The sequence below is a fragment of the Myxine glutinosa genome, chromosome 1 (genome assembly GCF_964187855.1).
Source record: "Myxine glutinosa chromosome 1, kmMyxGlut1.1, whole genome shotgun sequence".
Classification (NCBI taxonomy): Eukaryota; Metazoa; Chordata; class Myxini; order Myxiniformes; family Myxinidae; genus Myxine; species Myxine glutinosa.
This window is the reverse complement of record NC_136261.1, coordinates 408559776-408587686: the sequence shown is the minus strand read 5'-3', so window position 1 is coordinate 408587686 and position 27911 is coordinate 408559776. Positions and strand designations below refer to the sequence as shown.

Sequence of the window (27911 nt, the reverse complement as noted above, 5' to 3'; positions counted from 1 at the left end):
TTTCTGGTGTTTGTTCCCCCTCCATCCCCTCCCTCACCTCAAACGGCTACACAGCTGACTCCGCGCGTGAAAAAGCTGAATGCCTCAACTCTGTGTTTGCCTCTAAATCTTGTGTCCCAAACCCATCCCTCTCTGTACCCACCATACCCCGTTGTACCCAGCTGCTCATGGACTCCGTGTCCTTTCCTCCTGACAAGGTGGAAAAGTTTCTGTCAACCCTCGACTCTGATTCTGCAACTGGACCTGACGGCATCAGCCCACGGGTCCTAAAATCTTGTTCTTCGGCTCTTTCACTCCCTCTCTCTGTTCTCTTCACACTCTCTTTTGCTCAAGGTCATCTGCCATCTGCTTGGAAATCTGCCAACATCACCGCTTTGCACAAAAAAGATGCAAAAACAGATCCCAGCAACTACAGACCAATCAGCCTTCTCTCAATTATCAGTAAAGTCATGGAATCCATCATTGCTTCAGATATGAAATCTTTCCTCTTCTCCAATGGCTTGATCTCTGATCATCAATTTGGTTTCAGACCTGGTCACTCTACTCTGGACATGCTGCTACTGCTTTCTCAGCAATGGATGGAGGTCCTCAATGCCAAACAGGAAATTAGAGCTGTCTCCCTTGACATATCACGTGCCTTCGATACGGTCTGGCACCCCGCTCTGCTCACCAAACTCTCCTCTGTTGGTATCCATGGAAATCTCCACGCATGGCTGGCGGACTTCCTCTCTAGTCGTAGTCAACGTGTGGCCCTGAATGGGTTTCTCTCATCTCCTCTTCCTGTTCAGGCTGGAGTTCCCCAAGGTAGTGTTCTGGGCCCTGTGCTTTTTCTGGTCTTCATCAATGATCTCTCCGACTCTCTTGAAAATCCTCTCCATCTCTTTGCTGATGACTCTACTCTCTGTCGCTCCATTCTTCATCCCTCAGATCGGCAGTCTGCAGCCTCCTCACTCTCTGCAGACCTGGACAAAATAACAGACTGGGCAAACAAGTGGAACATGTCTTTCGATCCTGACAAATCTCACACTCTTACGATGTCTCTCTGAAAAGACCGACTGGACAACCCTCCCATCTACTTTTTGAATAATCCTCTCCAAGAAGTTCTGTCACTCAAACTTTTGGGTCTCACTATCTGCCATGATCTTTCCTGGGAAAACCACATTTCAAATCTGGCCTCCAAAGCCAGTCGCCGACTGGGCATCCTCCTTCGTGCGAAGTCCTTCCTTGGCACACCTGAGCTCCTCACCACGTCCAAGGCTTTCATCCGCAGCTCAATGGAATACTGCTCTCCGCTCTGGGCTGGTGCTCCTGCCTCACACCTAGCTCGTCTTCACGCTGTTGAAAGCAAAGCATTCAGAATCATTGGAATCTCCCGCGATGAAGCTAACTCCAAGGGCCTCTCACTCACTCACCGCAGGCAGGTTGGTGGTCTTTCCGTCTTCTACCGACTCCTCTCTGGCCTTGCCCCCCAGCTCTCTCTGGGCTCTGTCCCGCAAATATTCCTACAGGTCGCACACGATCTGCCTGCAACCCTCTTATGGTTAAACTGCCAAAATCAAGACTCTCTGCTCACCTTCACTCCTTCATTCCTCTTTTCTCCCGCCTCTGGAACAAACTCCCTCACTCTCTTCAATCCCACTCCACCCTCCAGGTCTTTAAACAGCTGTTCACCACCATCTCTTATCTTCCCCCATCCAAAACCTTGATCTTTTCTATCCCCGATAATTTCACCCCAATTCCACTTTTTGAAATACCAACTTCTGTCCTGGAAGTCCTTGGTGTCCTTGTGTTTTATACTTCTCCCACCCCCCCCCCCCCCCCTTCCCACGCTTCCTCCCCCCAAGCGCTCTCCCTCCCACACATCTCCCTGCTCTTAAATGTTGTGTGCTCTCAAGTGTTTGTGTGCTTCCCATTCTCTTGTCTTCCACTCACTCTTTTTATATATTTTGTTTGTCTGGTTGATTTGTTTGTGAAGTAAATGTCAGCTCTTTCATGAGCCTCGATTCAGTATACAAAAAATAAAAAAAATAAAAAAAATAATAATCCCATGTCCATCTTTCCTACCACTCTCCCCTCAAATCATATTCATCCCAAGTCCATGTTTCCTACCACTCTCCCCTCAAATCATATTCATCCCATTTCCATCTTTCCTTCCACTCTACCGTCAGATCATATTCATCCCATGCCCATCTTTCCTACCACTTGACCCTCAAATCATATTCATCCCAAGTACATCTTTCCGACCACTCTACCCTCAAATCATATTCATACCACGTCCATCTTTCCGACCACTCTACCCTCAAATCATATTCATCCCAAGTACATCTTTCCTACCACTCTCCCCTCAAATCATATTCATCCCAAGTACATCTTTCCTACCACTCTCCCCTCAAATCATATTCATCCCAAGTACATCTTTCCTGCCACTCTCCCCTCAAATCATATTCATACCACGTCCATCTTTCCGACCACTCTCTCCTCAAATCATATTCATCCCACGTCCATCTTTCCTACCACTCTCCCGTCAAATCATATTCATCCCAAGTCCATCTTTCCTACCACTCTCCCCTCAAATCATATTCATCCCACGTCCATCTTTCCTTCCACTCTCCCCTCAAATCATATTCATCCCACGTCCATCTTTCCTACCACTCTCCCCTCAAATCATATTCATCCCACGTCCATCTTTCCTACCACTCTCCCCTCAAATCATATTCATCCCAAGTACATCTTTCCTGCCACTCTCCCCTCAAATCATATTCATCCCAAGTCCATGTTTCCTACCACTCTCCCCTCAAATCATATTCATCCCACGTCCATCTTTCCTACCACTCTCCCCTCAAATCATATTCATCCCAAGTACATCTTTCCTGCCACTCTCCCCTCAAATCATATTCATCCCAAGTCCATCTTTCCTACCACTCTCCCCTCAAATCATATTCATCCCAAGTCCATCTTTCTTAACACTCCACCCTCAAATCATATTCACCACATGTCCATCTTTCCTACCACTCTCCCCTCAAATCATATTCATCCCACGTCCATCTTTCCTCCCACTCTCCCCTCAAATCATATTCATCCCACGTCCATCTTTCCTACCACTCTACCCTCAAATCATATTCAGCCCAAGTCCATCTTTCCTACCACTCTCCCCTCAAATCATATTCATACCACGTCCATCTTTCCTACCACTCTCCCCTCAAATCATGTTCATCCCAAGTCCATCTTTCCTACCACTCTGCCCTCAAATCATATTCATCCCACGTCCATCTTTCTTACCACTCTCCCCTCAAATCATATTCATCCCAAGTCCATCTTTCCTACCACTCTCCCCTGAAATCATGTTCATCCCAAGTCCATCTTTCCTACCACTCTGCCCTCAAATCATATTCATCCCACGTCCATCTTTCCTACCACTCTCCCCTCAAATCATATTCATCCCAAGTCCATCTTTCCTACCACTCCCCTCAAATCATATTCATCCCACGTCCATCTTTCCTACCACTCTGCCCTCAAATCATGTTCATCCCACGTCCATCTTTCCGACCACTCTCCCCTCAAATCATGTTCATCCCACGTCCATCTTTCCGACCACTCTCCCCTCAAATCATGTTCATCCCACGTCCATCTTTCCTACCACTCCACCCTCAAATCATATTCATCCCACGTCCATCTTTCCTACCACTCTCCCCTCAAATCATATTCATCCCAAGTCCATCTTTCCTACCACTCTCCCCTCAAATCATATTCATCCCAAGTCCATCTTTCCTACCACTCTACCCTCAAATCATATTCATCCCAAGTCCATCTTTCCTACCACTCTGCCCTCAAATCATGTTCATCCCACGTCCATCTTTCCGACCACTCTCCCCTCAAATCATATTCATCCCAAGTCCATCTTTCCTACCACTCTGCCCTCAAATCATGTTCATCCCACGTCCATCTTTCCGACCACTCTCCCCTCAAATCATGTTCATCCCACGTCCATCTTTCCGACCACTCTCCCCTCAAATCATGTTCATCCCACGTCCATCTTTCCTACCACTCCACCCTCAAATCATATTCATCCCACGTCCATCTTTCCTACCACTCTCCCCTCAAATCATATTCATCCCAAGTCCATCTTTCCTACCACTCTCCCCTCAAATCATATTCATCCCACGTCCATCTTTCCTACCACTCTCCCCTCAAATCATATTCATCCCAAGTCCATCTTTCCTACCACTCTCCCCTCAAATCATATTCATCCCAAGTCCATCTTTCCTACCACTCTCCCCTCAAATCATGTTCATCCCAAGTCCATCTTTCCTACCACTCTCCCCTCAAATCATGTTCATCCCACGTCCATCTTTCCGACCACTCTCCCCTCAAATCATGTTCATCCCACGTCCATCTTTCCTACCACTCCACCCTCAAATCATATTCATCCCACGTCCATCTTTCCTACCACTCTCCCCTCAAATCATATTCATCCCAAGTCCATCTTTCCTACCACTCTCCCCTCAAATCATATTCATCCCACGTCCATCTTTCCTACCACTCTCCCCTCAAATCATATTCATCCCACGTCCATCTTTCCTACCACTCTCCCCTCAAATCATATTCATCCCAAGTCCATCTTTCCTACCACTCTCCCCTCAAATCATATTCATCCCAAGTCCATCTTTCCTACCACTCTCCCCTCAAATCATATTCATCCCAAGTCCATCTTTCCTACCACTCTCCCCTCAAATCATGTTCATCCCACGTCCATCTTTCCTACCACTCCACCCTCAAATCATATTCATCCCACGTCCATCTTTCCTACCACTCTCCCCTCAAATCATATTCATCCCAAGTCCATCTTTCCTACCACTCTCCCCTCAAATCATATTCATCCCAAGTCCATCTTTCCTACCACTCTACCCTCAAATCATATTCATCCCAAGTCCATCTTTCCTACCACTCTGCCCTCAAATCATATTCATCCCACGTCCATCTTTCCTACCACTCTACCCTCAAATCATATTCATCCCAAGTCCATCTTTCCTACCACTCTACCCTCAAATCATGTTCATCCCAAGTCCATCTTTCCTACCACTCTGCCCTCAAATCATATTCATCCCACGTCCATCTTTCCTACCACTCTCCCCTCAAATCATATTCATCCCAAGTCCATCTTTCCTACCACTCTCCCCTCAAATCATATTCATCCCAAGTCCATCTTTCCTACCACTCTACCCTCAAATCATATTCATCCCAAGTCCATCTTTCCTACCACTCCCCTCAAATCATATTCATCCCAAGTCCATCTTTCCTCCCACTCTACCCTCAAATCATATTCATCCCAAGTCCATGTTTCCTACCACTCCCCTCAAATCATATTCATCCCAAGTCTATCTTTCCTACCACACCCTCAAATCATATTCATCCCAAGTCCATGTTTCCTACCACTCCCCTCAAATCATATTCATCCCAAGTCCATGTTTCCTACCACTCTCTCCTCAAATCATATTCATCCCACGTCCATCTTTCCTACCACTCTCCCCTCAAATCATATTCATCCCAAGTACATCTTTCCTACCACTCTACCCTCAAATCATATTCATCCCAAGGCCATCTTTCCTACCACTCTCCCCTCAGATCATATTCATCCCACGTCCATCTTTCCTACCACTCTCCCCTCAAATCATATTCATCCCAAGGCCATCTTTCCTACCACTCTCCCCTCAAATCATATTCATCCCAAGTCCATCTTTCCTACCACTCTCCCCTCAAATCATATTCATCCCAAGGCCATCTTTCCTACCACTCTCCCCTCAAATCATATTCATCCCAAGGCCATCTTTCCTACCACTCTCCCCTCAGATCATATTCATCCCACGTCCATCTTTCCTACCACTCTCCCCTCAAATCATATTCATCCCAAGGCCATCTTTCCTACCACTCTCCCCTCAAATCATATTCATCCCAAGTCCATCTTTCCTACCACTCTCCCCTCAAATCATATTCATCCCACGTCCATCTTTCCTTCCACTCTCCCCTCAAATCATATTCATCCCACGTCCATCTTTCCTACCACTCTCCCCTCAAATCATATTCATCCCACGTCCATCTTTCCTACCACTCTCCCCTCAAATCATATTCATCCCAAGTCCATGTTTCCTACCACTCTCCCCTCAAATCATATTCATCCCAAGTACATCTTTCCTGCCACTCTCCCCTCAAATCATATTCATCCCAAGTCCATCTTTCCTACCACTCTCCCCTCAAATCATATTCATCCCAAGTACATCTTTCCTACCACTCTCCCCTCAAATCATATTCATCCCAAGTCCATGTTTCCTACCACTCTCCCCTCAAATCATATTCATCCCAAGTCCATCTTTCTTAACACTCCACCCTCAAATCATATTCACCACATGTCCATCTTTCCTCCCACTCTCCCCTCAAATCATATTCATCCCACGTCCATCTTTCCTCCCACTCTCCCCTCAAATCATATTCATCCCACGTCCATCTTTCCTACCACTCTCCCCTCAAATCATATTCATACCACGTCCATCTTTCCTACCACTCTCCCCTGAAATCATGTTCATCCCAAGTCCATCTTTCCTACCACTCTGCCCTCAAATCATATTCATCCCACGTCCATCTTTCTTACCACTCTCCCCTCAAATCATATTCATCCCAAGTCCATCTTTCCTACCACTCTCCCCTGAAATCATGTTCATCCCAAGTCCATCTTTCCTACCACTCTGCCCTCAAATCATATTCATACCACGTCCATCTTTCCTACCACTCTCCCCTGAAATCATGTTCATCCCAAGTCCATCTTTCCTACCACTCTGCCCTCAAATCATATTCATCCCACGTCCATCTTTCTTACCACTCTCCCCTCAAATCATATTCATCCCAAGTCCATCTTTCCTACCACTCTCCCCTGAAATCATGTTCATCCCAAGTCCATCTTTCCTACCACTCTGCCCTCAAATCATATTCATCCCACGTCCATCTTTCTTACCACTCTCCCCTCAAATCATATTCATCCCAAGTCCATCTTTCCTACCACTCTACCCTCAAATCATATTCAGCCCAAGTCCATCTTTCCTACCACTCTCCCCTCAAATCATATTCAGCCCAAGTCCATCTTTCCTACCACTCTCCCCTCAAATCATATTCATCCCACGTCCATCTTTCCTACCACTCTACCCTCAAATCATATTCAGCCCAAGTCCATCTTTCCTACCACTCTCCCCTCAAATCATATTCATCCCACGTCCATCTTTCCTACCACTCTACCCTCAAATCATATTCAGCCCAAGTCCATCTTTCCTACCACTCTCCCCTCAAATCATATTCATCCCACGTCCATCTTTCCTACCACTCTCCCCTCAAATCATATTCATCCCAAGTCCATCTTTCCTACCACTCTCCCCTGAAATCATGTTCATCCCAAGTCCATCTTTCCTACCACTCTGCCCTCAAATCATATTCATCCCACGTCCATCTTTCCTACCACTCTACCCTCAAATCATATTCAGCCCAAGTCCATCTTTCCTACCACTCTCCCCTCAAATCATATTCATCCCACGTCCATCTTTCCTACCACTCTCCCCTCAAATCATGTTCATCCCAAGTCCATCTTTCCTACCACTCTCCCCTGAAATCATGTTCATCCCAAGTCCATCTTTCCTACCACTCTCCCCTCAAATCATGTTCATCCCAAGTACATCTTTCCTGCCACTCTCCCCTCAAATCATATTCATCCCAAGTCCATCTTTCCTACCACTCCACCCTCAAATCATATTCATCCCAAGTCCATCTTTCCTACCACTCTCCCCTCAAATCATATTCATCCCAAGTCCATCTTTCCTACCACTCCCCTCAAATCATATTCATCCCAAGTCCATCTTTCCTACCACTCCCCTCAAATCATATTCATCCCAAGTCCATCTTTCCTACCACTCTCCCCTCAAATCATATTCATCCCAAGTCCATCTTTCCTACCACTCTCCCCTCAAATCATATTCATCCCAAGTCCATCTTTCCTACCACCCTCCCCTCAAATCATATTCATCCCAAGTCCATCTTTCCTACCACTCTCCCCTCAAATCATATTCATCCCAAGTCCATCTTTCCTACCACTCCCCTCAAATCATATTCATCCCAAGTCCATCTTTCCTACCACTCCCCTCAAATCATATTCATCCCAAGTCCATCTTTCCTACCACTCTAACCTCAAATCATATTCATCCCAAGTCCAAGTTTCCTACCACTCTCCCCTCAAATCATATTCATCCCACGTCCATCTTTCCTACCACTCTCCCCTCAAATCATATTCATCCCACGTCCATCTTTCCTACCACTCTCCCCTCAAATCATATTCATCCCAAGTCCATCTTTCCTACCACTCTCCCCTCAAATCATATTCATCCCAAGTCCATCTTTCCTACCACTCCCCTCAAATCATATTCATCCCAAGTCCATCTTTCCTACCACTCTCCCCTCAAATCATATGCATCCCAAGGCCATCTTTCCTACCACTCTCCCCTCAAATCATATTCATCCCAAGTCCATCTTTCCTCCCACTCTACCCTCAAATCATATTCATCCCAAGTCCATCTTTCCTCCCACTCTCCCCTCAAATCATATTCATCCCAAGTCCATCTTTCCTACCACACCCTCAAATCATATTCATCCCACGTCCATCTTTCCTACCACTCTCCCCTCAAATCATATTCATCCCAAGTCCATCTTTCCTACCACTCTCCCCTCAAATCATATTCATCCCAAGTCCATCTTTCCTACCACTCTCCCCTCAAATCATATTCATCCCAAGGCCATCTTTCCTACCACTCTCCCCTCAAATCATATTCATCCCAAGGCCATCTTTCCTACCACTCTCCCCTCAGATCATATTCATCCCAAGTACATCTTTCCTACCACTCTACCCTCAAATCATATGCATCCCAAGGCCATCTTTCCTACCACTCCCCTCAAATCATATTCATCCCAAGTCCATCTTTCTTACCACTCTCCCCTCAAATCATATTCATCCCAAGTCCATCTTTCCTACCACTCTCCCCTCAAATCATATTCATCCCAAGTCCATCTTTCCTACCACTCTCCCCTCAAATCATATTCATCCCAAGTCCATCTTTCCTACCACTCTCCCCTCAAATCATATTCATCCCAAGTCCATCTTTCCTACCACTCCCCTCAAATCATATTCATCCCAAGTCCATCTTTCCTACCACTCCCCTCAAATCATATTCATCCCAAGTCCATCTTTCCTACCACTCCCCTCAAATCATATTCATCCCAAGTCCATCTTTCCTCCCACTCTACCCTCAAATCATATTCATCCCAAGTCCATCTTTCCTTCCACTCTCCCCTCAAATCATATTCATCCCAAGTCCATGTTTCCTACCACTCTCCCCTCAAATCATATTCATCCCAAGTCCATCTTTCCTCCCACTCTACCCTCAAATCATATTCATCCCAAGTCCATGTTTCCTACCACTCTACCCTCAAATCATATTCATCCCAAGTCCATCTTTCCTACCACACCCTCAAATCATATTCATCCCACGTCCATCTTTCCTACCACTCTCCCCTCAAATCATATTCATCCCAAGTACATCTTTCCTACCACTCTACCCTCAAATCATATTCATCCCAAGGCCATCTTTCCTACCACTCTCCCCTCAGATCATATTCATCCCACGTCCATCTTTCCTACCACTCTCCCCTCAAATCATATTCATCCCACGTCCATCTTTCCTACCACTCTCCCCTCAAATCATATTCATCCCAAGTCCATCTTTCCTACCACTCTCCCCTCAAATCATATTCATCCCAAGTCCATCTTTCCTACCACTCTCCCCTCAAATCATATTCATCCCAAGTCCATCTTTCCTACCACTCTCCCCTCAAATCATATTCATCCCAAGGCCATCTTTCCTACCACTCTCCCCTCAAATCATATTCATCCCAAGGCCATCTTTCCTACCACTCTCCCCTCAGATCATATTCATCCCAAGTACATCTTTCCTACCACTCTACCCTCAAATCATATTCATCCCAAGTCCATCTTTCCTCCCACTCTACCCTCAAATCATATTCATCCCAAGTCCATCTTTCCTCCCACTCTCCCCTCAAATCATATTCATCCCAAGTCCATCTTTCCTACCACACCCTCAAATCATATTCATCCCACGTCCATCTTTCCTACCACTCTCCCCTGAAATCATATTCATCCCAAGTCCATCTTTCCTACCACACCCTCAAATCATATTCATCCCACGTCCATCTTTCCTACCACTCTCCCCTCAAATCATATTCATCCCAAGTCCATCTTTCCTACCACTCTCCCCTCAAATCATATTCATCCCAAGTCCATCTTTCCTACCACTCTCCCCTCAAATCATATTCATCCCAAGTCCATCTTTCCTACCACTCTCCCCTCAAATCATATTCATCCCAAGTCCATCTTTCTTAACACTCTCCCCTCAAATCATATTCATCCCAAGTCCATGTTTCCTACCACTCCCCTCAAATCATATTCATCCCAAGTCCATCTTTCCTACCACTCCCCTCAAATCATATTCATCCCACGTCCATCTTTCCTACCACTCTCCCCTCAAATCATATTCATCCCAAGTCCATCTTTCCTACCACTCTCCCCTCAAATCATATTCATCCCAAGTCCATCTTTCCTACCACTCTCCCCTCAAATCATATTCATCCCAAGGCCATCTTTCCTACCACTCTCCCCTCAAATCATATTCATCCCAAGGCCATCTTTCCTACCACTCTCCCCTCAGATCATATTCATCCCAAGTACATCTTTCCTACCACTCTACCCTCAAATCATATGCATCCCAAGGCCATCTTTCCTACCACTCTCCCCTCAAATCATATTCATCCCAAGTCCATCTTTCCTACCACTCTCCCCTCAAATCATATTCATCCCAAGGCCATCTTTCCTACCACTCTCCCCTCAAATCATATTCATCCCAAGTCCATCTTTCTTAACACTCTCCCCTCAAATCATATTCATCCCAAGTCCATGTTTCCTACCACTCCCCTCAAATCATATTCATCCCAAGTCCATCTTTCCTACCACTCTACCCTCAAATCATATTCATCCCAAGTCCATCTTTCCTACCACTCTACCCTCAAATCATATTCATCCCAAGTCCATCTTTCCTACCACTCCCCTCAAATCATATTCATCCCAAGTCCATCTTTCCTACCACTCCCCTCAAATCATATTCATCCCAAGTCCATCTTTCCTACCACTCTCCCCTCAAATCATATTCATCCCAAGTCCATCTTTCCTACCACTCTCCCCTCAAATCATATTCATCCCACGTCCATCTTTCCTACCACTCTCCCCTCAAATCATATTCATCCCAAGTCCATGTTTCCTACCACTCTCCCCTCAAATCATATTCATCCCAAGTCCATGTTTCCTACCATTCTACCCTCAAATCATATTCATCCCAAGTCCATGTTTCCTACCACTCTACCCTCAAATCATATTCATCCCAAGTCCATGTTTCCTACCACTCTCCCCTCAAATCATATTCATCCCAAGTCCATGTTTCCTACCACTCTACCCTCAAATCATATTCATCCCAAGTCCATGTTTCCTACCACTCTACCCTCAAATCATATTCATCCCAAGTCCATCTTTCCTACCACTCTACCCTCAAATCATATTCATCCCAAGTCCATGTTTCCTACCATTCTACCCTCAAATCATATTCATCCCAAGTCCATGTTTCCTACCACTCTCCCCTCAAATCATATTCATCCCAAGGCCATCTTTCCTACCACTCTCCCCTCAAATCATATTCATCCCATGTCCATCTTTCCTACCACTCTCCCCTCAAATCATATTCATCCCAAGTCCATGTTTCCTACCACTCTCCCCTCAAATCATATTCATCCCAAGTCCATCTTTCCTACCACCCTCCCCTCAAATCATATTCATCCCACGTCCATCTTTCCTACCACTCTCCCCTCAAATCATATTCATCCCACGTCCATCTTTCCTACCACTCTCCCCTCAAATCATATTCATCCCACGTCCATCTTTCCTACCACTCTCCCCTCAAATCATATTCATCCCACGTCCATCTTTCCTACCACTCTCCCCTCAAATCATATTCATCCCACGTCCATCTTTCCTACCACTCTCCCCTCAAATCATATTCATCCCACGTCCATCTTTCCTACCACTCTCCCCTCAAATCATATTCATCCCCACGTCCATCTTTCCTACCACTCTCCCCTCAAATCATATTCATCCCACGTCCATCTTTCCTACCACTCTCCCCTCAAATCATATTCATCCCACGTCCATCTTTCCTACCACTCTCCCCTCAAATCATATTCATCCCACGTCCATCTTTCCTACCACTCTCCCCTCAAATCATATTCATCCCACGTCCATCTTTCCTACCACTCTCCCCTCAAATCATATTCATCCCAAGTCCATGTTTCCTCTTCCCATTTTTTTATATCGCAAACATTCCCCATTTTCTCACTTCTTCCCTTGTGGTTACACATTCCCCACACCCTGCTCTTCCTGAAACCTGCACAACACCAGGTCGTGGATTCCATTGTCAGGAGCCGAGTCCTTACGTTCGACCTGAGCCGCTATCCTTCCAGCCAGCCCAATTGACAGGCCCGAGTCACACAGAGCAGCTCTCATGGCCCAAGCACCCATCATTTGTTTCTTGTCTGTGGCTCTCAGAGAGTTTGTTTGCACTTTTGCGGTTGATGTAAAACACAACTTATTCTCCTTTATGTGTTTTTCTGAATTTTTCAAAATTTAAATGTTTACTGACTTTTCAAACAGTCATTTTGTTGTGTTTTCGAGTCAAATGCTCAAAGTTACTTGTTGAACCATTTGCTGTGCTGCATTGTTGGAAATTCCATTTCCTGTTTGTATCTTTGAACGTTGATTAGCTCTTCCCAGAAAAGTGAACTTTAACTTCGAATAAATGTGTTTTGTGCAAACACGAGTTGTAACTCTCCTTTTAAATGACATCCTTATGCAGTCAAATCATTGTGAGCCATTCAAATGAAAAGCAGATCATCACAAGCAGGCTAATAGATGTCACGTGACATAATGCAACAGAAAACCAAATACTACATTGGTGTCATCAGAAGGAACCAAAAAAAAGGTAAAGAGAAAACATGGAGTTATCAGGAGGAACCTGTATAGGATTTGGGTTTCAGCCGCGACTCCTCCACCCTCAAACCCAACCAAGTGCACCCAAGTGAAACTTCCAGAAAAACAAAATTCCGCAAGAATTCACTTCTCCGAAGACAGATAGATAAAGAAAGAGAGAAATAAAGAAGAAGCAAGAATTAGAATGAATAAAGAGAAATATGAAAAAATAGACAGAAATGTGAAAGGAACAAAGATCCCTAACTCCTGGCCCTAACTCTTAACCCTAACTCCAAGCACTAATTCCTAGCCCTAACTCCTGGCCCTAACTCCTAGCCCTCACTCCTTTCCTTAGCTCCTAGCCGTAACTCCTAGCGCAAGCTCCTTACGCTAACTCCTAGCCCTAACTCCTACAACTAACTCCTAGCCCTCGCTCCTTTCCTTAGCTCCTAGCAGTAACTCCTAGCGCAACTCCTTACCCTAACTCCTAGCCCTAGCTCCTTACCCTAACTCCTACATCCTTGCCATAACTCCTTACCCTAACTCATAGCCTTGGCTGCTTACCCTAACTCCTTACCCTCAAACCCAACCAAGCGTAGACAAGTGAACCTTCCAGAAAAAGAAAAAAATATTCTGCAATAATTCACTTCTCCGAAGACAGATATATAAAGAAAGAGAGAAATAAAGAAGAAGCAAAAACTAGAATGAATAAAGAGAAATATGAGAAAGTTGAAAGAAATGTGAAAGGAACAAACAACATGTTGGGAAGAACCCGGATCGATGGATTTCAGCAGTTCTTCCTCAGGAAAAAACACGGTAACCAAGTATGATGTTTGTTGTTGATCCTTGCATGTGGCGCCCATCTGTGTGAGTGTTTTAATGGCAATAACTCCATTTGATTAACTAACACGAGTCTGCGTAACACTCGGCACAAAGCCGAGCGGTTCCTCCTCCCTGCCGCACGCCCTCCTGCTTTGGCCCCCCTGAGAACACCCCGATGCTCATTCAGGCCCCGGAAGGACCAAACGGAGCGTGCTCAAGGGGGGAGTAAAGGAGTCTTGTACCCTCGACGTGCTGTGTCGCACCACATCATGCTCATCTTCCCGTACTCTCAAGGTATCTAACGTGCTTTATTCTGAAAAGTGTTTCGCACAACACGAGACGCACGGGGGGGGGAAAGAATCGCCAACGTGGACGAGCAAGGGAAATTCTTTCCACGTTGCCAGCAACGATTCCAGCTTCCCAAACAAAGGTGAGCTCTTATTTCAGAAAGGAACGTTGCATGCTTTGCACTGTCATGCCATTCTGCTCCGTCATGGATGCATCCTTTTACATGAGCCTCGACTCTGTATACAAAAACAAATAAATAAATAATCCTTACATATTCATTCATCTGTGACCCATTTCAAATGAGCCTTGCATCCTTGAGGAAGGAGTTTTGTATTATTGTTGTTACCTGCGCAACCAAAGGTGGATGGAGGGTATGTTTTCAGCCATGTCTGTCTGTCTGTCTGTTTGTGAACAGAATATCTCAAAAAGTTATGGACGGGTTCGGACGAAATTTGGCAGAGATGTGGCGAATGTGACGAGGACGAAATGATTAGATTTTGGTGAAGATCCGGATTCGGATCCGGCTACTAGAATTTTTTAATTGATTCTTCACCATTGGGAGACAGGGCCAAAAACGATACATAGCGGGATATCTCAAAAAGTTATGGACGGATTCGGACGTAACTTGGTTGACCCGTTTGGTGTCTAACAAGAAAGAATCGATTCGATTTTGGTGAAGATCTGAATATGGATTCGGATATGAGAATTATTTAATTTTTTAAGTGATTCTTCACCATTGGGAGACGGGGCCAAAAACGATACATAGCGGGGTATCTCAAAAAGTTATGGATGGATTTGGACGAAACTTGGTGGACCTGTTGGGCGTCTGACAAGGACAAATATATTCGATTTTGTTGACGATCTGAATATGGATTCGGATATGAGAGTTATTAAATTTTTAAAGTCACCATTGGGAGATAGGGCCAAAACTATACATAGCGGGATATCTTCAAATTTTATGGATGGATTTGGCCGAAACTTGGTGGACAGGTTGTGTGTGTGACAAGGAAGAATCGATTCGATTTTGGTGAAGATCTGACGATGGATTCGGATATGAGAATTATTTAATTTTTTAAGTGAATCTTCACCATTTGGAGATTGGGCTAGAAATGATAGCTACTTAGCGGGCTATCTAAAAAAGTTATGGACGGATGATTTTGATTAAATGTGATTTTGTACTGTGATTTTCTGGTCTACTCTGGGATACAAAACGTAAACTGTTCATCTGGCGGAGGTATGCTCTCGACTGCCGTTCTAGTTCCCGTTTTTATTGTTGTTTTGTATCAGGTGCTTGACTGAAGTGGTCGGCCTGTTGGTGTTCCCAGCAGAACCCTTTCCAGATTGGCGAGACACCTTGCCAGCTGTCCCAACAGTAAGCTAGCATTAGTCTCCCGTCGTTGGCTGCTTGGGTTGGCTCGTGATGCTGGAAATCCTGTGTCAACACCGACGTAGAAGTCAAATCTAGCAAGACACGTTAATCTCATACCAGATGTTTGTCCAATCTCATACCAGAATTAATGTCATTTTAATTAATCTAAAATTACAATGATGTCTACTAATGTCTTGGTCCTGCTTATGATACCTCAATCAACTTGTATATACCGTGTGTGTGTGTGTGTGTGTGTGTGTGTGTGTGTGTGTGTGTGTGTGTGTGTGTGTGTGTGTGTGTGTGTGTGTGTGTGTGTGTATATATATATAAAGCAGTAAAGTATGTTTAAAAATTTTAAACTTTTTAAAGTAATTAAAGTAAAAGTAATTAAAAAAAAAAAATTTAAATTTTAAACTTTAAACTTAAAATTTTAAAAGGTTTTAAAATTAGCGTATTAGCGCAGAAGCGCTAGCAAAGAGGGAGGGAATCGCAACATGGGCCACTGTACGTTCGTTTAATACGTACGCGCTTGGATGGGCGGGGTGTATGGCGTTCATGAAATGTTCGAATGCGGAAGTGCTTGAAGCCGTTGCGAGCGACTCGCACGATCTCTTGTCATGGTCCACAAGATTATCACAGAGACGTGCAGCCTCCAGCATTACGAGATATGATCCAGACCTAACTTTTGAGACCAGTCCCAGCCTTCTCGGCCCCGTGGTTGGTTCAGACGACCCCGACAAAGGACGTGTTGGATTTTAACTCGATTCGATTCGAGCGCCGACGTGCCGGCGAACAAAACCGGTCATATCTTTTGAACGCGTGGCTCGATTTTTACAAAATAAACTTTTTCTTGAAGGGCTGAACCGTGCGCTCACAACGATACCGAGTCTGACCCTGGGAGAGCCGTTTTGCGCCGGCAAAGGCGCCTTGTTTTCCGTGATGACCATGTCGTGCTGCATAGATTACCATAAATTACAATATATTACCGGCGGCGAGTTCCGTGACGTCACGGCTCACTTAATTGCAATTATCTCTGGGATTCCTTGGCCGAATCGTACCAACTTCTATCTATCTATAATTCCAGTAATCTCTGTGTGTGTGTGTGTGTGTGTGTGTGTATGCGACCGCTGTTTCTCGACAACTACCGGTCCGATATACTTGAAACTTGCCAGGTATATTGCTGGGGACCCGAGGATGTGCCTTTTCAAGGTTTTAAATTAATCGGACAAGTAGTTACCGAGCTATGGCGATTTCTTTACCAAACTCCGCAAGCCGTTCGCTTTGGACCAAACCATTGCATGTAAATAGAGGGGGGGGATTGTCACCGTACTCGCAAGCCGTTCGCTTTGGACCAAACCATTCCATGTAAATAGAGGGGGGGGGGGGGGGGATTGTCACCGTACTCGCAAGCCGTTCGCTTTGGACCAAACCATTTCATGTAAATAGAGGGGGGGGGATTGTCACCGTACTCGCAAGCCGTTCGCTTTGGACCAAACCATTTCATGTAAATAGAGGGGGGGGATATAATTTTAGATATACAGTATATTGTTGCGAATATGGAATTTGGCCTCCATATCCGCTTGTAAATATTCCCCTATTTTCTCCAATACTCCCCAACTTTCCCCAATCCCCCATTCCCTAGTCCCATTGCATGTAAATAACAATCAGTAGAGCCGACCTTCCCCTTATTCCCCCATTAAATGTCGTGCCCAGGTCCACCGCACCACACGTAGACAACTTTCGGACATCTTCCTAGTTATTCTTAATCTATGTCAGTTAAGGCCTCGTCTCCATTAATTATGACTCTTCGTTGCACCAGAATGTGATTATATGGCATCAGTAGTGAGTTTAGGACCTTTCCCATACCTCCTTCCATCTTCCTCCCCAACAATTACAACAACAACAGAGGAGATGGCGGCGGAGCGGGGGAGGATGCGTCCTCACACCGGCTCGATTAGCTCCAGACCATGCGCTCCACGGGGTTACCACGAAGGGGCTCCTTGTCAGCTCCTCATCAAGGGCGGAGCCTGGTAAACCCCCCGCACGCACCCAATGAGAAGCAACGTGCCGATTCCACGAGGCGGAGCTAACGAGCCGAGGGCGTGTCACTCCCCGCCGGATATACGCGGCCACGCGCCGGATGTGACGTGAGATGCGCCTCAGCTTGGAGACTGGAGAGAGAAGCCACCGCCACCCCCAGCGCGACGATACCTCCCCGCATCTCTGGACCGGACCGAGTCGATTCTGCCTTGAGCCAAGAGTGCACCTTGAGCCATCGACTGCCTGCCTTTCCTTGCCATCAATCCCCGTGTGAGTCAGCATTTTGTCCCGTTTATCTGTCGTCTGTCCGGGGTTAATATAAGAGTGTGTCTAAGTGCTTGTCTTCCTATGTTTCCCTCTTGTCCCTGTAATCTAACCTTCCGCCTTAATATAACCTCCTCCGGAGGTCTTGAGAACTGAACCCCTGGTGTCGTATTGTGTTATTGTGATCCAGCCAGGTGTCTTCTTTTTCCTTCATTGGTCTAGCATAGCGCGATTAGTCAACGTTCGGGCACAATCGGGTAACTTGTGCAGACGTGGTCATACCATAAAACCGCTCGGTAAATAACATCCAAGCCACGTCTGTAACAATTGGTGTCGGGAGTGAGATTCGAGGCCCGACCAAATTTTGAAGAAAAAAAAAAAACGAATAGAGGAAAAAAAAAAAAAAAAATTTGGTCAAAATTTGGAGCGGCCGAAATTTGTTTTGTTTTACGAAACTCGAATTTTGCAAGTCGCGCTATGGCGGATCAAGACGGCTGGGGTCCGGTAGGGGAGAGTGAAGCAGGGTCGGTCCAGGACCAAATTGAGGGACATGAGGGACATGAGAGCGAAGCAGCGAGGGTAGCAAACGCACAAAATGGCGCCTCGCTGGTCACCGCGCCCGCGACCGTAGCAGCGCCGCCGATGGATTGGGGCCTATTTATGGAACAAATAAAGGCGCTCATGGTCCAGACAATTGAAGACCTAAGGAATGACTTGGGAAACCAAATGGGGGTAATGGGAAACCAAATGGGGGTAATGAGGGACGAAGCGAGGGGTACCGGTGAGAAGTTAGACAATAACTTTGAGGAGTTAGACAAGAAAATTGGGAAGTTAGACAATAATTTTGAGGGGTTAGACAACGGGATAAAAGAAGTGAAAAATGGGTTAATGGGGGTAGAAAATAGAATGGCTGCCCAGGAGAATCAGATAGAGGGAGTGAAAAATGGGTTAGAGGGGTTAGAAAACAGTATGGAAGGCAAATTGAGGGACATGAGGGACCAAGCGGAAAGGGAAGTTAAACAAATGGAGCAGCAGATAGAGGGGGTCAGAATGGGGGTAGAAACCAAACTGGATGCTCACAGGGAGGAAATGGAGCAGATGAGGGTGGCATCTGGGCAGGAGATGCAAGTGATGGGAGAGGAGATCAGAAGAGGAGTGAGTGAGGAGGTCGGAGGAGTGCGCGAGGAGGTGAGGCACTGTGAGGAGCACATGGAAAAGGAGGTGAGAAAGGGGACTGTAAAGTTACAAGGGGGCATAGAGGACCTGACGCAGGAGGTGGAGCAGCTGACGGTGGGACAGACGGAGTTAGTGGAGCAGGTTCAAAGGAACACTGCGGTATTAGGAGGTTTAAAGGCGACACAGAAAGAACTAAAAGATGACTTGGGAGCGACGAAGAGGGAATGTCAGATGGTACGTGAGGGACTGACAACGAGGTTGGACGAAGTGATAGAGGTTATGGAGACGAAGGACCGGCAGGTGAGGACGCACATGGAAACGGTCAAGGTAGCCTTGGAGGACGAGCTTGAGGAGACGTACCGGGGAATAAAAGAGGTGAAGCACAAATTAGAAGAAGTGGAAGAAGGGATGAGTGAAATTAAGAAGCGACGGAGAGGGGATAAGAAGGAGATAAAGGAGGAGATAAAAGAATTGGTCCAAAGTCTGTGTTTGGATCGTGATGATGTGCTCATTAACCGGATGAGGGATTCGCAGGTGATGGAGGAGAAGCGAAGAGGAAGAGGACCCGGTGTAAGTGGTGACCAATATGGTCGTGCGTATGATGCGCCAGGGGATTTAATAAGCTTGGGGGTCGAGATGGACCCGGGTGTTCGTGAGAGGCCGTTGGTGAAGTGTGCGACAGGTCTGGTGTGCGAAAGAGGAGGTGTGCGAGAAAGTCCGACTCTGGGGTGTGTGAGGAAAAAGTGCGTGCCAAGGAGTGAGGGTGCTGGCGAGAGTGAGTCGGTCGTAGCGTGTGTGCGAGGGAGCACATGGAAGCGCGGGGTGGTGAGTGTTACAGAGGGTGTGACGGGAGAGTGTGCGCAAGAGTGTGCGCGAGAAAGGTGTGTGACGGACAGGTGCATGAGGAAAGAGTGCGCTGTCAGAAGTAAGGAAGAGTGTCCACCTGTGGTGAGTGTTACAGAGGGTGTAACGGGAGAGTGTGCGCGAGAAAGGTGTGTGACGGGCAGGTGCACGAGGAAAGAGTGCGCTGTCAAGAGTAAGGGTGAGTGCGCTGTCAGGAATGGAGGTGAAAGTAGTGAGAGTGACAAGGAGAGTGAGTTAGTTGTGACGGGTGAGCGAGGATGTACACCTGGGATGGAAGGATGCACACCTGGAATGGTAGAGCGTGAGTGGGAATGCACGCTGGAGTTGGTGGTGAGGCACGTGGTTGGGTGTGCGAATGAGAGCACACCTGTGATTGTCACAGAGGAGGTAACCGAGGAGGGGGCGCGAAGCGGTGTATTGGTGAGGTGTGCGAGCAACGAATGTGTGCCAAAGTGTTCGGTGGTCAGGTGTGTGACCAAGGCTGTGAGTGGAATGGGTGTACCTGGGTGTGTAAGGAAAGGTACGAGGAGCATGGGCACGGCTGGATGTGTGAGCAAGGAACGGGCTGCGGGGTGTAAGCGTCCAGGTGAAGCATCGACGTTAGACGGGGTAGAGTTTAGAACGACTTATAGCCGAATCGGGCCCTCGGTGCGTGCCGGGCCTCGCTTTGAACGGCCGCGTCCAGGCTCCACTAGGCGGAGCGGGCGGCCCGATAGAAAGGGTCGTTATGGCGACCACGTTTTGTTGAGACGTGCCGGCAGGTCGAGATCGGGACATTGGATGGCTCCACGCCGAGGTGGTGCGTGGGATCTCGGCCCGGGTAAGCCCCCGTCCCTGCCCCGAATGCCGGACGCATCCAGCCGCTGGCACAAAACAACCAGCATCCATTGCTTGGCTTTACGAAGCCGGGCTTTGGACAGGAATTGGCGCACCGAGAGGTATTAGTGAGTCGACTGGGTGATGAGGTTAGTGTTTTGGACCCAAAATTAGAGAAAAACAAAATTTGATGATTGGCAAGGGATTGGCAGTAGTGATTGGCAGATGATGGGCAGTGATTGGCAAATTTTTAATTTGTTGAAATTTGATGTGCAAAATTGGTAGTGAGAGACCCCCGATGTGGTGGGATGGCATCCCTGCCACCCTTCCCATGGTGGGGGCAAAGGAGCAATAGTTTATGGGGTGTATGGCAGTGAAAACTAGCCCGGGTGGGTTAGGATATTGATAGGGATCTAGCGAAGATGACAGTAGGTAACGTTAAGTTTAGTTAGTGACTGACACCTGTAGTGGGGACGCAGGTAGATTAGTATGGATGATAATGACGAGGGAGCGCAATAGTTTAAAGGGACGACTGGGAAGCGCAAGTTTCAGAAGGGAGTAGTTAGCTGAGATGATGCCGTGTGTGTGAGGATTGTACAGGTGTGATTGCACAGGTGTGCAACTGGACAGGTGGGTGGAGCAGTGTATGAGTAGTGAGTGTTGTGGATCAGCGCGAATGCGCTTGGGGAGAGAAGGGTGCAGGTGGCACCAGGTGTGAGAGCACAGGTGTGCAGGTACAGGTGTGTGGAGAGAGTTGGAGTGAGTGGTACGGAGTGGTGTGCATGGTGCGAAGGTGTGGATGGGGGAAGAGTGGACCCCTTTCACGAGTACCCGGGGCGGGTAGTGTAAGTGTTAGGTAGAGGGTGCAGGTAAATTGTGGTTGGATATTGGCATTTGTGGTGCGGTTGCAGAATGGTGTTGTGGATGGGTGCATTAGTGTTGTGGAAATGGCTGGGCGTGTAGCCTGTTAGTGTGTGTAGTTGGTTGGGCACTCCACCACTGTGAGGATGTCGGCCAGGTGAGGCCGCAGGTGGGCTCTGGGAGCCGGTAGTTGTGAGTGGGTGCCTGAGGATCCCGGGTGTGGATCGGGCAGCCCAGTGCCAGAGAGGGCACGGAGTGGGGAGAGAGCCAGAGGGCCTTCCCCTGGTAGTTAGGTTAGGGTAAGGAGCAGGTAAGCTCGGAGGCAACTGCAGTGGTGGAGGTGTGCAGGTGGGTAGACCCACTGGGAGAGGTACACGTCGCAGCCCAGAAATTGTACGAGGGCACCGGGAGATGAATCGGGGGAGTGAGACCCCAAATTGAAAAGCACCACAGTTTGGCCAATGGGAATTGGTTTTAGAACCCATAGTGTAAGAGGGCCAATGGTTTGGCCGGAGGAAGACCCCGGGTAGTGTAAAGTTGTTAAAGTCATTTAGGAAATAGTTAGGATTGATGAACCTGTCGCACCATACGCAGCCACTTACCTGTGGTGATGATGATGACTCCACACCTGTGTTTTCTTTGTTTGTTGCAGGAGATGAATTGCTGTGTGGGTTGGTGAGACGCATCACGACGTGGATGAGACATTGGGGTGATTCCATCTCTCCCTCCTTAGGAGGGACTGATGATGAGTTGGAGATGGCAAATTATGATGTTGAGTTGGAGATGGCAAATTTTGATGAGAGTTGAAAATGGCAAATTTGATTGGTTAGGAGGGAGAGAAGACGAATTTGGTATATGGGAGGAACGGGGAAGACAGTAGGGATGTTTGTTGATTTGTAAAGTAGATGTTTATGGGTAGTGTTGTGTTTTGTGGATACAGTAAGGGGTAAGGGAGGGGCCATGTAGGTTACCTGGTGGGGGGGGGGGGGGGCGTACGATAGGAACGTACCTGTCTCACCTGGTTCCCATGTGCCCCCAGTGTGCATTACCTTGCATTGCGTGCACTTTTGCGCCCTTACCACCTTACTCACTTGTCTTCTTCTTTTGTCTCCCACCTCCGAGGATCTGGCTTTGGGGTAGAGAGAGAGGAGAGAGAGGTGCTGGCTACGCAGTTGTGGGCCTGCACTTTCGCTGCTTGCTGCCTGGATCGATACACCATATGGACCGCAATGTTGGTGGCCACCCACAATGGACCGTAGTTCTTTTGCGGCCAAGCACCACCCGTGGATGGACCTATGGGTCAACGTGGCACCTATGCCATACAGGTGAACCACTTTTAGTTGACACCACTGAAGGCCACAATACAGAAATGGACGCGGTTGGCGCCTTTCTTTATTTTTGAAAGAAGCCAGAAGGCCAAGTGCACCACACGAAGAGCAAGAGACACCTGCAGGGTTAGGGGTTGTTGAAGTTATTTTTATTCATTGAACAATGGTGACTGCACCGATTGGTGGTGGGGTGGTGCTTTTGATGCTGGGAAAGGGTGCTCTGCACGTTATTAAAGGCCGTCGGCCACAGAGCACTCGTGGGTTGGTGTATCGATGCTGGCAAGCGCGCTCTCTCTATGCATAACATCTGCATGTGTCCCTCCAAAAACAGGTCCTGGATCGTAGTGTAAATAGCAGCGTAGTCGTGTAAATAATGCTCCCTACTGGCTGTATGTGTAGTTTGAGAATTCTTTCCGGATTCGGTTATCTTGTGGGTGTGTTTCTGTGAGGAGAAGGGTGCAACGTCGCAGGGGGACATATTTACTCATTTGTGAATATCTGTAAAACTGTCGCACTCAGGGTAGAGTTAATAGTAGAGGGAACTACATTGCGTGCCACACTAAAGTAGGTAAAAATTTATCGGGTCGGGACGCCCCGAGGGTAGAGAAGGGTGCAATGTTGCGAATATGGAATTTGGCCTCCATATCCGCTTGTAAATATTCCCCTATTTTCTCCAATACTCCCCAACTTTCCCCAATCCCCCATTCCCTAGTCCCATTGCATGTAAATAACAATCAGTAGAGCCGACCTTCCCCTTATTCCCCCATTAAATGTCGTGCCCAGGTCCACCGCACCACACGTAGACAACTTTCGGACATCTTCCTAGTTATTCTTAATCTATGTCAGTTAAGGCCTCGTCTCCATTAATTATGACTCTTCGTTGCACCAGAATGTGATTATATGGCATCAGTAGTGAGTTTAGGACCTTTCCCATACCTCCTTCCATCTTCCTCCCCAACAATTACAACAACAACAGAGGAGATGGCGGCGGAGCGGGGGAGGATGCGTCCTCACACCGGCTCGATTAGCTCCAGACCATGCGCTCCACGGGGTTACCACGAAGGGGCTCCTTGTCAGCTCCTCATCAAGGGCGGAGCCTGGTAAACCCCCCGCACGCACCCAATGAGAAGCAACGTGCCGATTCCACGAGGCGGAGCTAACGAGCCGAGGGCGTGTCACTCCCCGCCGGATATACGCGGCCACGCGCCGGATGTGACGTGAGATGCGCCTCAGCTTGGAGACTGGAGAGAGAAGCCACCGCCACCCCCAGCGCGACGATACCTCCCCGCATCTCTGGACCGGACCGAGTCGATTCTGCCTTGAGCCAAGAGTGCACCTTGAGCCATCGACTGCCTGCCTTTCCTTGCCATCAATCCCCGTGTGAGTCAGCATTTTGTCCCGTTTATCTGTCGTCTGTCCGGGGTTAATATAAGAGTGTGTCTAAGTGCTTGTCTTCCTATGTTTCCCTCTTGTCCCTGTAATCTAACCTTCCGCCTTAATATAACCTCCTCCGGAGGTCTTGAGAACTGAACCCCTGGTGTCGTATTGTGTTATTGTGATCCAGCCAGGTGTCTTCTTTTTCCTTCATTGGTCTAGCATAGCGCGATTAGTCAACGTTCGGGCACAATCGGGTAACTTGTGCAGACGTGGTCATACCATAAAACCGCTCGGTAAATAACATCCAAGCCACGTCTGTAACAATATATAGTACGGGCATGCCCTAGTATATATAAAGCAGTAAAGTATGTTTGTTTGTCCTCTTATAACTCGAGAACTACTCATCGCAGAGAAAAACCAAAGGCATATTCGGAATCAGTACGTCTCAGAGCAACTACAGCACACCTTAAATTTTAAAAAACTTCGGGTTTTAAAATTAGCGTATTAGCGCAGAAGCGCTAGCAGAAGAGGGAGGGAATCGAAGGGAGGGATCGCAGCGCTCCCTCTAGCGCTTCGCAGCGCCAGCGCTTCTGTTAGCGTATTTCGGAACGTTAATTTTTCAACTTCATTATTCGGAATCAGTACGTCCCAGAGAAACTTCGTAATGTTAATTTTTCAACTTCATTATTCGGAATCAGTACGTCCCAGAGAAACTTCGTAATGTTAATTTTTCAACTTCATCCGATTGACATGGGACCAACGGCATGTGACAGAGAGTGAAACATACATGCTACATTTATTTGACGACAATGAGTTCCGACTTCCGGGTTCGTGCCGCCAACCCTGTTAGGCGCCTCTTGCGGCACACAGGGAATTACCAGTGAACTGGTCCTCAATTTGCCGACCTCGGTAGGATGACAGGCTGAGTCAACCCCCCTGGTGTTAAGGGGGAGGAGGAGGGGAGGGGGAGGGGGAAGAGGAGGGGAGGGGAACGGGGGGGGAGGGGGGGAGGGGGGAGGTGAAGGGGGGGAGGGGAAGGGGGAGTGGGGAGGGGCCCTTCTTCCCCCGGGCACCCCCACACCCTCCCCTCCCCCCCTTCCCCTCCCCCCTTCCCCTCCCCCCCTTCCCCTCCCCCCTTCCCCTCCCCCCTCCCCCTCCCCCCCTTCCCCCTCCCCCCTGTTCTCCTCCCTCCCCTCCTCCTCCCCCCTCCCCCCCATTCCCCTCCCCTCCTCTTCCCCCTCCCCTCCTCCTCCCCCGCCCGGCAATGCCGGGTACTTCTGCTAGTATATATATATATATATATATATATATATATATATATATATATATATCCATCTATCTATCTATATATATATATATATATATATATATATATATATATATATATATATATATATATATATATATATATATATACGTATATATATGTATATATATATATATATATATTAAATAAATATATATACAGTTTATACATATATACTGTATATATATAATTAATAAATAAATATATATACAGTTTATACATATATATATATAATTAATAAATAAATATATATACAGTTTATACATATATATATATAATTAATAAATAAATATATATACAGTTTATACATATATGTATATATATATAATTAATAAATAAATATATATACAGTTTATACATATATATATATATATAAAATAAATAAATAAATATATATACAGTTTATACATATATATATATATATAAAATAAATAAATAAATATATATACAGTTTATACATATACAGTATATATATATATATATAATTAATAAATAATTATATATACAGTATTTATATATATATATATATAAATATAAGTGTCTAAAGAAAGTCTGCAACCCCTTTCAAAATTTTCACCTTTCGTTGCCTTATTGCCTGGAATTAAATCACATTAAATCAGATTTATTTTTTTCCACCTCTATTACCCGCGCCAGGGGAGAGGGTATTGCATTTGAGTCCGTTTGTCTGTCTATTTGTTACTTGGCAAAAAAAAAATTTTTGACAAGTATGTTGATCACTCTGGTTTGTGTGTTTGTCTGTCTGCTCACTTATACTTACCTACAGGTCACAATTTTAAACCGATCTTCACGAAACTTCACCAAATGGTAGAGTTCGTGGTCTGAGAAAATCCTATATATTTTTGAGGTCAATATAGGCCAAAGGTCAACCACCTTTTTCCGAATTTCTAAATTCCACAATTTTCATCCAATTGACTTGAAATTTGAAAAGGATTTACATATCGGCTAACTGAATTCAACCACCAACTATTTTTGAGATCACCATGGGCCAAAAGGTCAACATAGGCCAAAGGTCAACAACCTTTTCAAATTTCTAAAACCCTCAATTTTCATCCGATTGACTTGAAATCTGAATAGGATTTGCATATCAGCTTACGGAATTCAACCACCAACTATTTTTCAGATCAGCATTGGCCAAAAGGTTAACACAGGCCAAATTTCTAAAATTGACAATTTTCATCCGAATAACTTAATTTGAAGAAGATTTGCATGTCAGGTCACATAATTCAACTATAATTATTTATGAAGTCAAAAGGATGTCTACCGAATGCCATTCTACATTGTTCTCTTTTGCCAAGTGTCGCTCTATGAGTGATTTTTCATTTGTCTGTCTGTTTTTGTCTGTTTGTCTGCACAGAATAAATATGATTTTCTCTGCAACCGTTGGTCCGATTGACAGGGAATTTTCACCATATGTGCACCGCCTCCCGTATAATTTTAAAGTGATAATTATGACGTCATCGGTCACGTGGTTCGGCCGCCATATTTGTTTTAACACAAAAGCCTTAAAAAACACTGAAAACACGTCCTGGCGAGGGTCTGCAATTCTTGTTTACACATTGTAACCCACAACTTCCAAGTGAAAAACAAATTGCACAAATTTCTGAAAATTCTACAAATTCTACAAATTTCAGAAAATTAATTAATAAATACAAAACTAGAATATCTTGGTTGGATAAGTGTGGTCAGTGGTTGGGGGTCGCCCAGATAGCTCAGAATGGCAGTACGGCTCACCAGAGGACCTAGGTTCGATTCCCGGTCTGGGCGTGTAATTTTCCCACATATATAAATTGGTTATTTATAATCCTGTTCATTTAAATAATTATTTATTTATATATATATATATGTCGATATATATATATATATATATATATATATATAATATATATATATATATATATATATATATATATATATGTCGATATATATATATATATGTCGATATATATATATATGTCGATATATATATATATATGTCGATATATATATATATGTCGATATATATATATATATATATATATATGTCGATATATATATATATATATATATATATATATATATATATAAATATATATATTATTATATATATATATAAATATATATAATATATATATATATATATATATATATATCGACATATATATATATATATATATATAGCGACATATATATTATATATATCGACATATATATATATATATATATAGCGACATA

The 27911-nt window shown here is 45.7% G+C and overlaps 2 protein-coding genes across 2 annotated transcripts in view; both read left to right on the top strand.

Moving 5' to 3' along the window:
• Positions 1 to 13016, top strand: part of LOC137417556 (structural maintenance of chromosomes protein 1A-like) — a 143221-nt gene extending 130205 nt beyond the window's left edge. Inside the window, exon 26 of the mRNA XM_068103484.2 lies at positions 12602 to 13016. Within this exon, the coding sequence (XP_067959585.2) occupies positions 12602 to 12676 (75 nt within the window). The 3' untranslated portion in view covers positions 12677 to 13016. The remainder of the gene's footprint in view (positions 1 to 12601) is intronic.
• A 2580-nt stretch (positions 13017 to 15596) lies between these two features.
• Positions 15597 to 27911, top strand: part of LOC137417537 (fibulin-1) — a 185830-nt gene continuing 173515 nt past the window's right edge. The window contains exon 1 of the mRNA XM_068103466.2: positions 15597 to 15650. The gene's annotated coding sequence lies outside the window, so the exon portion shown is untranslated. The remainder of the gene's footprint in view (positions 15651 to 27911) is intronic.